This window comes from Zingiber officinale, chromosome 11A, assembly GCF_018446385.1.
Source record: "Zingiber officinale cultivar Zhangliang chromosome 11A, Zo_v1.1, whole genome shotgun sequence".
Lineage (NCBI taxonomy): Eukaryota > Viridiplantae > Streptophyta > Magnoliopsida > Zingiberales > Zingiberaceae > Zingiber > Zingiber officinale.
Genome location: NC_056006.1, coordinates 4,049,919 through 4,062,732, shown reverse-complemented (window position 1 = coordinate 4,062,732; position 12,814 = coordinate 4,049,919). Strand labels below are relative to the sequence as shown.

At 38.4% G+C, this 12,814-nt stretch overlaps 1 protein-coding gene and 1 long non-coding RNA gene across 2 annotated transcripts; both read right to left on the bottom strand.

The window, feature by feature from the left end:
• Positions 1-1,086: 1,086 nt before the first annotated feature.
• Positions 1,087-4,073, bottom strand: LOC122032843 (40S ribosomal protein S7-like). Its single transcript, XM_042592160.1, has 5 exons — positions 3,999-4,073; positions 3,844-3,917; positions 3,622-3,745; positions 2,048-2,074; positions 1,087-1,335 (listed from the first exon to the last, which is right to left on the bottom strand). The coding sequence occupies exons 1-5, from the start codon at positions 4,071-4,073 to the stop codon at positions 1,087-1,089; spliced, it is 549 nt and encodes a 182-aa protein (XP_042448094.1).
• A 412-nt stretch (positions 4,074-4,485) lies between these two features.
• On the bottom strand, positions 4,486-5,057 carry LOC122030888. The gene is made up of 3 exons (XR_006125644.1): positions 4,970-5,057; positions 4,699-4,893; positions 4,486-4,628 (listed from the first exon to the last, which is right to left on the bottom strand). It is a non-coding gene; the product is annotated as an uncharacterized LOC122030888 (long non-coding RNA).
• Between the last annotated feature and the right edge of the window lie 7,757 nt (positions 5,058-12,814).

Genomic DNA, 12,814 nt, shown 5'->3' with positions numbered 1-12,814 from the left:
TCTTAGTTTATGTGTTATCAAGATAGTGTTAGTATGTTTGGTGTATTTCCTTTCTCTATCTTTAGTAGCATGAAATAAGGTAAGTATTGTACGGAGTTTGGTATAAGTCTTGACCTAACTTTAAGGATCTTATTTTCACTACACTTAAGTACTTAACCTTGAATAGTAGAAATATTTTTGAAATAGTTATGATTCATCCAAATTGTTTAGTACTTTTGTTCCCATGATGATTTCTTATTTACATTTTGGTTATTGGATGACCTCGCATCATGGAAGCTCATTTGGAAAAATCTAAATCCCAACATATGCATCTCGCATTTGTGATTAGTGCTACACCTCTATAGCACCAAGAAAACGAATAAGGGATAAAAAAAAATAGTTGTCGTGAGTGGAAACTAACAATTACCCCTTTGAGACCGAGTTAGGTTACTGGGGAAATAAATGTTAAGTTTCTCTTGATTCCGAGTAGTATCCTTTGAGACCTTGTGTAATTTAAGGAAAATGAACAAAGTGTGTGGCAGGTAAGTGCCTATCACCGAGAACATTAGGAACTCAATTGTATGATGACTTAACTAAGACAGAGAATTAAAACTTGAAGAGTTTGAGTTACTTATTGTACCGAGCACAAAGAACTTACGATTAGGCCATACTTAGGTTACTCCATAATCGTGCTTATCAATAAAACTAGTTGATAGAGTTAGGAGAATGCACTAGGGATTATGAAACACAGCAGGAACTCATGAACATAGTTTGCAGCATTTTGCTTAAGGACAAGCAAAGATTCAAGTATGGGGGTATGATGTGCGTAAATATTATGATCATTTATGCATGTTTTAACACACATTCACTTGCTTTATGCGCATATATTCTTTGCATGATCGTCTCTTTTATCATATACTCATCATAAATACTCTTTTGTTCGGAGATCTGCTCTTTGTTTGGTTTTGTGTTGACAGGGACAAAATTCAGAGTAAAAACAGCGATTGTCGATGCACCACAAAACATTGTCGTGCAACCTCGCACGACCATGTGGCCAAACATAGGAAGAACATTGCACAGTCGTGCAACTCTTGCACGGCCGTGCGGCTAAACAGAGATGGATCCATGCATGGTCGTGCAAACTTGCACGGTCGTGCCCCCACGACCAGCAGCCAAGCCATACACGGCCATGCGATCCTGCACGGTCGTGTCCCAGGAGCAGTGCCCCAGATCCATATGGCTGTGCCAATTGGCACGACCGTGCAGCGCGGCCAAAGATAAAAGAAGGCACGGTCGTGCCGCAACACCGTGCCCTAGCCTATAAAAAGGGATATAACCCTTTCTCCTCAGGGAGCACTACAACAAAAACATTAAAAGACAACGGTTAAAAACCGTTGTCATAGGCCCTTTAAACCCGTTGTAACTGACACTGTTGTTAAATGTGCGGTAAAAGACAACGATTTAAAACCGTTGTCTTTGATCACATTAGACAACAGTCATGCAACGGATTTAAAGTGTTGTCTTTTAATACCAAAGACAACAGTTCTGCAACAGTATAAAACCTTTGTAATTGTCAGTTTTGCAAAAATTTGATTGCAGATATACTTTTAACAACATATACACTGTTGTCTTTCTTCAAAATTTAGTTTAAAACCATTGTCTTAGAATACTTTCCACAACGGTTAAAAATCGTTGTCTTTGTACATTCAGTTGCATGTCTATATATGTACTTTTCACAACGGTTAAAACCATGGCCATTGCACACAAACTGGTACAACGTAACATTTATACATTCACAAAAATAGTTTTCAACATATATACATTCGATTAGTTGTCTTTAATTTATATATACATCTTGTCTCAAACAAAAACCGGTACATGTGTACATTCACTTAAGTTTATAAACAATTCTATACAATTACTACAAGCTATCCAAACATGACCACAAGTAGTATTCAATCATGACAACCACAAAAGATGAAACCACAAAATTAAGTTTATAAGACCACAACCATGCAAACCCAACTTGCAAACCCAGCAATTTCTCCCTGGTTCTTTTTCTGCATACCCAGCTTGCAAACCCAGCAATTTCTCCCTGTTATGAAAATAAAATATAGTTAAAGCCATAGAAAAAAAAGAATGGCCAAATAAGCACGAGAAACGTTGCCGCTTCACAATTTCATGAGTAGTGAAGCAAGTGAGCACGAAAAAAGTTTATGAAACTGGTTCATATGGCTGTTCCAACCCTTCAAATTCATTTCTTTTGTTAGTTCAAGGCTAATTGTACAAAGTTGGACAAATAGTACAGCAGATAAGTTAAAGAAATAAAGTAATTGAATTAAATCATCTTGTGCATGAAATAGAGCAAAAGTGTGCAGTGGACAAGGACTGAAACCAGGATTGGCAAAAACGTCTTAGCAAGCAGATGAAGTTGAATCTAACACATACCAAGTACACATGAGCTATACATAATCTAATATGATAACACCACCCTGCTTAAGTCAAGGTGAAGCCTTACACGGAATAAACCAACAATCCCTGTAGCTAGTAACAACAAATAAAGGAGGGCAGAATACATTGGGAAGAAAAAAGCAGTCAGATCAGAGCAACTCTAGGTAAGTCTAGATAGTTTGTGTATCTTGCATATAGTGATTGCTAAATTGGTTTGGTTTGGTTTGCCATAAGTAAGTCGAAACAACTATGTGAATGAACTTGGTCATTGTGATTCTCAACAAAGTGTAAGTTATTTCCATCCAACTTTAACCCATTCCGGCCATTCATCATGTCCAACAAATTGCAAATTCCAAATATTTTCAATTTTGTTTGATTGAGAAACCATTTTCATTCCCAAAGAAAACAAGAATCTCAATACTATTAATTAAATTGGTCTTGCTCCTGCATTTTCCCCATGTATTATCATGTTCATAAATCAGGTAACTGCTCAAAATATTTATCTAGCTCACCTCCTTTACGTGTAAATCCTAATCTGCAGAAAACTGTCCATTAAGAAAGGAAACAATTCATGATGCTCAAAGTTAATCAGTTCATCATAATCTGACAAGTGTGTTAGTCCTACAGAAATGTGTTTACCAGCAAATGATATATATGTTTGAACATCTCAAAATCTTAAGATGTTGAAAAACATTTCATGCATTCCAGTATAAGAATAATGGAATATAGCCTAGAATGAGCATTTCATAAGATGTAATAATCATTAGAAGGGAAAGACAAGCATAGCTGAAAATGGATTCCAAAGAAGCAAGAAGTGGCTTCTTACTAAAGATAATGAACTTATATAAACTTTAGCTAAAACAAGGTAATGAACTTACATAAACTTGAACGCACCTATTCATAAATATGATCTTGTATACATTCTGCCAACTCCGATCGCACCAATAGAATTGGCCTGTCGGCATTGAACGGAATAATGAAAGTTTGCAAATACATTTAAATATCACCAACAAATGTTTGCAATAGCGACATACAAGCTAAATGGCTACCAGTCAAAAGTGTATATATTAGTTTTCAATGTCAAATCTTATAGTTAGTCAATTTGACATAAACATCTTCAATTAATAGACTTAACTGCAATCAAAGACTTGCACACGATTAATTGAAATGAAGTGTCTTAATACTATTTACCTTCCCACTGAACTTCTTTTCCAGTTCTCTAACCAGCCTAACATGAATCTTTTTGTAGGCTTTTCGCAGCCTGTATGGAATGTGAATAACAACAGCTTTCCTATTGCCAGGCATATCGATTTGCCTATACCAAAACCATAAAACTTAAATAAAATAAGCATTATCTGTAAATTCACAAAACAAAATTTGGAAACGCCAACATGATTGACATAACAAACTTACACTGCTGAATTAATGTAAAGATCCTTCAAGTCACTCTTCAACTCCTGGTTCGCATTCTCCAGATCAAAGAATGCCTGCTATGAATATGAACAGTTCAATTGGGATCTCAACCAAAATATCAGAACAATGCGATATGAAAGATGAAGGCAACTAGCCTGAGCCACAGTGTCTTCCAACTCAGTCGGTTCTGCACCCTTATCCTTTAGGATCTTCTTGCTCGTGGTAAACATTTTTCCTAATACTTACTAGGTCTGCAAAAGAATGAAATCCGAGATAATTTGAAACTTTATTATTCTCAACCCAATTACATTTAAACATTGGAACTTGAAACTTTTGATAATGGAATATAGCCTAGATGAATTGATAGTTTCCTCAAAACAGATAAACCAAAGAACACTTCCAGCAAGACTTACCTTTGTTCAAAGACAAGCCCATTTGTGTTGGTCGAAGGCTTTGATAGTAGCCCCTCTAGCATTCTAAGCCTTTCCAATGGGTGCCCGATGCCCAAAGCTCGGGGAAAAGAAGGACCGTGCTACCGAAGTATACCTGAAGCAGAACAAGTTGCAACGAAAATAATATTAACAATAATATAGTACTTGAGAAAATTGTACAGAAATAAAAGGAAACAGAAGTACTTGGTAGATGTAGACTCCCTAAGAACAATATCAAGGGCTTGAATGACTTCTTGAGGTGCCTCAATCTGTCGACCAGCTAAAAACTCCTTCAGGTTGTGTATGCTTGTGTTTTCAGCAAGCTTAATAATCACTCTAAAATCCTTGGCCTTCCTGAAGAAGAGGAAAACCACACGATTTTAACAGATACGGTCAGCATAAAGCTTCAGTTGAGAAACAGTACCTTCCATCATTTTCAGGCAGTGAAACCGTGAACTCCTTTGACTCAAAAGGAAAAGTACCAGCCATATACAGGCTCTTCCTTCCATCATAAGCTGGCATTCTCCTTCCCAAAGGCTTTATCCTTATGCACCTTGACAAGCTCAGAGATGATTTTTCTATTGGTAGCTCTGGACACTGATTCGGGCACTATACTCACCTACAAGTTCAGAACAAGGTATTCTCCATCAAATGGGAAGAACGATGCATAACAAAAGAGAAACATAGAAACTTACATCATAGTGGAAAAGAGTATTGTCGGCAATCTCGACAAGGAAATGGTTAGCCCTAACTAAGCACGACCTTCCGACGGTGCCGAAATCCAGCCGAGCCGGATGCCTCAAACCCTTGCTAGAGGCCGGAGGCGCCGCCGGCTGAGGAGTCTGCTCCTTCGTGGGCTCGGCGATCGTGAGATGCCGGAGTTCTTCGCCAATAGAAGAAGACGAAGGCGAATCTGCTGCTGTGGCCGGTGGCGAAGGACGGTACGATGCGGATGGAGTCATCGACGATTCCTGAGAGTGAGGAGCCGGAGCATACCCACCCCTTCCTCCGCCACCACGCGATCTGCCGTCATCAACAGGACCCCGACCACCCCATCCACCACCACGGCGACCACCTCCATATGCTCCTCGTTCGCCGGACATTGCGAGAGACAGGCTCGTATGGGAGAAGGAATAGCAACAAACCAAAAGATGCTGGTGAGAGTCTGCGAGAGAGGTTTAGCCAGAGAGGAGTTTTGAGGAGAGGGGTTCGTGCAAAGGGGTGGAAGGCAAAAACGTGTGAGGAGTGGAGAAGATTATGTGAGGAGATCGGGAAGAGGAGATTGTGTGAGGAGAGGGAACGTGAAGAGATCGCGGGATGAGGAGAGGAGAAAGACACAGTTGCCTAGGGTTCCCGAAGACTAAGGGAGGGAAAACACGCGCCAAAATATATTTCGGAGAGGGGAAGACATTAAACCAGGGCAATGGAACAAAAGAATTAGGTTTACAACGGTTTAAAAACCGTTGTAAAATGTGTAATCCTCTAAAAAATGAGCTTAAAAACAACGATTTTAGGAAATCGTTGTAAAATGTGTTGTTGATTATAAAACAATTCACTCAACGACAACGGTTTTTACAAAAACCGTTGTCTTTTGTTTTTCTTTAGAGCTAAAAGACAACGGTTTTGTCAAAAACTGTTGTCTTTTGTCAAATTAACAACAGTTCCCTCAAAAATCGTTGTCTTTATAGTGTTGTCTTTTAACAAATTTGTTGTAGTGGAGGGGGAGCCATAAGAGAGAGGCAAAGAACAGTGATTGTCAATGCACCGGAACGAGGCAAAGAACAAGGCCGTGCAACCTCGCACGGTCGTGTGGGCAAACAGAGGAAGAACAGTGCACGGTCGTGCAACTCTTGCACGGCCGTGCAGCCAAACAGAGATGGATCCATGCATGGTCGTGCAAACCTGCACGACCATGCCCCCATGACCAGCAGCCAAGCCATACATGGTCGTGCGATCCTGCACGGCCATGTTCCAGGAGCAGCGCCCCAAATCCACACGGTTGTGCCAATTGACACGACTGTGCAGCGCGGCCAGAGACAAAAGAAGGCACAGCCATGCCATATTTGCACGGTCATGTCGCGGCGTCGTGCCCTAGCCGATAAAAAGTGCTCTAACCCTTTCTCCTCGAGGGGGGGGGGGTGGGGGGAAGCGAGCCCTAAAAGGGAGAATCACCTTGGTGCCATTCCACGTTGTCCAGGACCTCCGTCCAGCGATCCTTCATAACCACATCAACTCCAGAAGCAAAGGATTAGATTCGAAGATCACTCGTCGTCGTTGGATAAGCATCCTTTACCTTTCTCTCTTCTTGTTTGAGGAATGTATGCTTAATTACATTATGTCTTCGGGTTTTTGTCCGGCGTCTATGGAGTAGATTCCTTGTTCTAGGATTAGGGAGTAGTTGTGGATTGGTTTTGATGTAAGACTCATATTTATGCCTTTATTCATTGGATGATTTTGCTTGCTTTGTTTCAACTACTATCCATGAGACTTGTTGCTAGATTTCCGTATCGTATTAATTGATTGTGTAGAAATTGCTAAACCTCATAGAGAGAGTATCTTAGATCGTATACTCGAGGGGCCTTAGTGACAAGGGTCACCCGTTCACGGACATCTAGGGTATTTCCTTGAAAGGAGAGGCAACTTCTCCATAAGGAAGTAAGAGACCAAACCAAGCCCTTATTTCTATCCTTAATGACACCAATTAGAGTTGCATTCTTATGATCTACCCAGGCGCCCTAGTGACAGGGGTTAACCATAACAGGATTTCATAGAAATTTTCTCTATTTAGTACTTAAGGATAGTTGCTTTAGCTTCCAGTGAATGCATGTTGATGGACAATGAGTAAAGGATAGAACGTGATACATCAATACCACCACAATGAAACCGAACTCCTAGAACTCTTCATAAACCAAGTTAATTATCTCTCTTTATTAGTTCTCATTTTCTCTTCCCAATCTCTTTTCTTTAGATAACTTATAACCATCGGTAGTTTATCTAATCCTAAGTGAACCATTGCTAGTGCTTATAACCAATCCTCGTGGGATCGATAATCTTTATTACTGACGATGAATCCGTGCACTTACAATTCGTAACACCTACTCCACTCAAGAGATCATACCTGTTGCCAGTCCAGTCCTACAGATCGACTGGACTTTTTGCCTAGGGTTACCACCCCTTAGGACCTAGGGTTACCACCCCCTAGGGTTTTCCGCCACCTAAAGTTACCTCCCCCTAGGACCCAAGGTTATCCCCCCTTAGGATTTCCACCACCTAAGGTTACCACCCCCTAGGACCTAAGGTTGCCACCCCTTAAAGTTTTGCTCCACCTAGGGTTACCACCCCTTAGGATTTTCCACCACCTAGGGTTACCACCCCCTAGGACCTAAGGTTACTGCCCCTTAGGGTTTTCCACCTGCCTAACTGTAGTTAGGACTTTCCTGCAAACTCATTCATGCATGTTAGATAACAATTAACCTTAACTTTGAATCCCTTTGCCATTATCAAACCTTAGGTTCGATTGTCGGATGCTTTATGCACCAACAATCTCTCCCTTTTTGATTATGGTAACAAAAATTCAAAGTTAAGAAAAAATAATGCCATAAAAGATGATAGTTCAAGCATAAGCATGATAGTACAGACATAATAAATTAAGTACAGAGCTCCCCCTTAGTCAAATCTCCCCCTTTAGTCAGAACTAAAGTATAAAGACTCCCCCTTAATAAAAGCTCCTCTTCAAGCTATTTTTTTTTTTGAATTTCTTATACTAATATTTAATTTTGAATTTCTTTGAATTTTCTTATATTTCTTTGAATTTTCTTATACTCTCCCCCTTTGCCATATATCAAAATCATCAACAAAAAGGAAGCTACTAAAAACTGAGAAAGTGATCATCGGCCTTAGCTAATAAATTCGAAAAGATATTAGCTTTTCAGAAGGTTTTGAAAAACTTAGCTTTTAAAAACATAGTTTTAAAGATTTAGCCTTGGAAAACTTTATCTTTTTACAGAATCCTCTAGCTAAAACTAACTTAAAGAAAATTTAGAAGACTAATACGTAAAATATTTTGATAAAAACACTTAGCTTTGGAAATGAATTTTCTTGAAGACTTTTTAGCTAAGAAAAACTTTTATCAAAAGTCAGGTATGGAGCTTGTTCCAAGTTTACAAAGATATTTTTATCTAAAGAAAAGTTTTGATTTGAAAAGTGACTTTAACTATCTTTGAGTTAAGGAAACTTTAAAAAAGACACTCTGTTAAATCCTTAATTTTTAAAATAAGGGAGTATATTAGAATAAATACTTAGCTTTTGAGATAAGTAATTTTAAAGTAATGAGATTTTGAAAAGAAACAAATTACTCAAAAAGGTTTGGAATAAAAATTTAGCTAAGAAAATGATTTATCTTTGAAAAGATCACTTAGCCAATTTTGAGTTAGAAAAAATATTAGTTTAAACAGCGAAAAAAGGAATTTTTAGAGATTGAAAATTTAGTTAAATTTGAAAATACTTAACTTGAAAATAGTATCAATTTGTAACCTTTATGCTCGGGCGGGCTTTGTAGGTCGGTTGAGCTTATATGAGCACGTGGGTGCTCGCTCGGCCTGCGATCGACCGACAATATGCTGAGAATCTTATATAAGGCTAAATGCCTTTATGCTCGGACGGGCTTTACAGCCCGGTCGAACATATATGAGCACGTGGGCACTCGCTCGGTATGTGATCGACCGATAATATGCTGAGAGTTATATATAAGGCTAAGTGCCTTTATACTCGGGCGAGCTTTGCCCGACTGAGCAAATATGAGCACGGGGGCGCTCGCTCAGCCTGCCGTTGGCCAGTAATATACTGAGAATTTTATATGGGCTAAATGCCTTTATGCTCGGGCAGACTTTGCAGCCCGGTCGAGCATATATAAGCACGTGGGTACTCGCTCGGCTTGCGATCGGCCGGTAATATGCTGAGAGTTATAAATAAGTCTAAGTGCCTTCATGCTCGAGCGAGCTTTGCCCGGCCGATCCTATATGAGCGCAGGGGTGCTCGCTCGGCCTTTATTTGACATGCTATATACCTTTCCTATCTCTCTATACCTAAACCCCTCCTTCATTCTCTAGGCCAATCTATCATAACCCATATCAAGCTAATTCCTTTCAACACCTAAATATTGGTGGTACATTTATCACCCATGAATCACTGTATGTTGTTGCCCATAGTTGCCCACATATCAAGGTATTCTCCTAAATGCATTACTCGCTACTTCGTTATTTCATGATTCTCAAAAATGCAATTGGGAACTTATAGATCAGCTTGGACCATCCAAGCTGATTTATTGAAGAATACTTTTTCTGGTTTATAGAATGATTGGTACCTATTGAAGAATGCTGGTTGTTCTGTCTTTGCGTCTCTGATATAGGCTTCATCTTTTAAGCCTTCATATACATAAAATCTTGTAGTTTTGCATTCGAAGAAAATTTGTTTTTGAATCATATGCCTTCATGTTTGTTGATGTTGCAAATATATTCAAAAACCAATACTTGGTAATAAGTTTCTGTAAACCTGGATTGCAAGTACGACCATTGAAGTTTCTTTTGTGTTTTTACCTAGACTATTTGGTTCATCTAGATTGATTAGAAGTTATTGAGAAATTATGACAAAAGTTACAACAAATGGGAATTCGGGGAAATTTGTTTGGTTTCATTTGGAACTTTGGGATATGTCCATTTTTTACTCAGTTTGATTAGTTAGTGATCCATTCATGATATAATTTGAGTTTACCATTAAACTTAACTGATCCTTGTTAAACTGGCTAAGATATTTAGAGAATTAGTGGCTTGTGATTCATTCATTGAGATGTAAGATGGAAGTTTGTATTGGAATTCTTCATTGAAGAGCTTGATAAATGTGGAACTTTGCTTGAGCATGTTATTTACCATATAGGAGACATTATAAGTACTAATGATCTTGGCTAGAGGTGTTAGACAGAAAGCAAGTATTTAATTTCCACTGAATCATGGTTGTTTTTATTTTCTCTCTTAGCTTGTGTTGGACTTGTTGTTATCTTTTATTAAGCGTTTATAAACAACATTGCCTTTTATAACTTTTTTTCATTAAATTTGTCTCTTATCTTTTCAACGACAGATGAAGCAAGAGTTACATAGTTTAATCTCAAATCCATGTGGAGAAACCCCAATGGAACAATAAAAAACATTTTAAATGGTTTACTCATAGTCCCTTCCTTTTCTAACTAATATTGTTATACTTTGATTATTTCCTTTTGTCTGGTACATATATTTGGTTGAAGTATAGTTGTTTTTATTTTTTGGTCAATTTAATAGATACTAGATTACATGTTGGCACTAAAGTAGAGCACTTGGACTCTCGAGCAATACGCATAAACATTGTAGAGGACAGGTCATGACGCACATTTTGATATTGAAAAATTGAAATATTATTTGTCAGAATGATTTTGACGATAAGATTTGTTGTATGAATTTGTTTTGGTGGTTGTTGTTTACTTTGCAGTAATATACTCTTTGTATATATGGTAAAGAATTAATATGGTTTTCTACAAGTTTGTATATATGTTTTGCTACAAGTTTGTATATATAAAAAGTGATCATTTAAATTGGAATAATATATTTATGTTTGTAGAAAATGAATTATTGTTGATCCTGTCTGAAATCTGTGAGATGATATGTTGGCTCCGGTCCATAATGCTTTCGGATGTGGTTGAACTTCTAGGGATGTAGAGATGCTCCTCAACGACCGTACGCACAGTGAGACGAGCCAACAAAGCTTTAGTGACCTAAAACCAGAGTGGGGTGTAACACCCCACCCTCCTCACTACTAGTCTGTGAGGGTGGAGCGCTACTGGACTGCTAACTATACTTATTTAGAGTTGTTCACATGTAAATATCAATACATAAAACTCTCTAAACATGCAATTAGTGACAGCGGAAAACTTAAACAACTCATCCTATCATATTCACAAGCATATGTTCACAACTAACACTACGTATCAATCTGAACATGCTAAACACATATCTATTAATCTGAACATACATGCAATAATACTACAACTCAAATAAATAGAACTAATGTGCACCACAAAAGAATTCTAAAACATAATTATTCCATAAGAAAATCTAACATCAACGAAAAAATAATTCTAACATTCTGAATACAAAATCTTAATAAATTTCTAAACTAAAACCCAAGGCTTCTATAGTCCAAACATCACACATCCATCTGCACCTCCTTGTCGCCTTCCTTCGCTATAGCTTTTCCTTTCCTTTATCTGCAGTAAGAGGAAATGCAACTATAAGTAAAATTGCTTAGTAAGCGCTATCTAACTCACAAAACTCGAATATGCATGTGACAGGAAGTAATCTAGAAACTGAATGCTCAAAAGAAGATACTACTCATGCTCATCTAATAGCAAAAGAAACATAGCATACTGAAATACTAAACATGTAAGTAAATCTAAACAACATGTCAGAATATAAGAAAACTAAACTTGCTAAATTTTAAACTTATGTGAAGCTTATTTCACTTGTTTAAAATTTATACTTTAATACTTCAAAATAATAATCAATTCTTTCTTGGGCCCAGGTGTAATACCAAAGCGCGCTCCCTAATAGAGACTGAGGTAGCGAGCCACCAGTCCTATAAGGATAAAGACCTTAGTCTTACCAGGGCCAAGACCTCGGAATTGGTCACCTGGATTTGTTTAACGACAACTGTAACGGCCCGCCTTCTACTAACTAAACTGTAAGGCCGATCGCTACATTATGTTGTGCTAAACTATTCCCTGACCATCACTAGAGCTAGATGCGGAAGCTGTACTAATTAAAATTTTGCTAAGTTGTTAACATTTCTTGGTGCTATATGTACTAAGGAGTGTAATCTAAGTATACCTAACATATACTACATCCCCTATGGTCAAGGAACTGAATATATATGTTTCCCAGCTGTTATCGGACCTCCCAATCGATCCACGGATCGATTGGAATAGTCGGATCAATCCAGGGATCGATCCAGACGGCTACTGTATGCATGACATAAGTTGGATCGATCGGCTGATCGATCCAGGATGGTCAATCGATCCAGTGATCGATCCCAGAGCTCTCTATTCGCGACGAAAATGGCTAGATCGATCGGCTGATCGATCCAGAGGCCTACTGTTCACGGAACAGATTGCCCAATCGATCAGCTGATCGATTGGGAACCCTCGAATCCATCAGCTGATCGATTCGAGTTACTGATTTCGTGCCAAATGTCTGATTTCAGCACTGTTTCGTGCCTCAACCACATTTCCAGTTCTAAGGTGGCTAGGAAACACTCTAACGATGACAATTAACATTCTAACATCATGTATTTAACATTCTAGGCACAATCTAAAGCATGGTTCGTTAACTCATGGCGTTTAACATGCTAAAACAAGGAGTAATAGAAATACTAAAGTTCATATGCTTAATTGAAATTGCTGGATCCCTAGGATCTTTATTCCATGTTCCATCCACACACATCCTCATCAGTGCATTAAC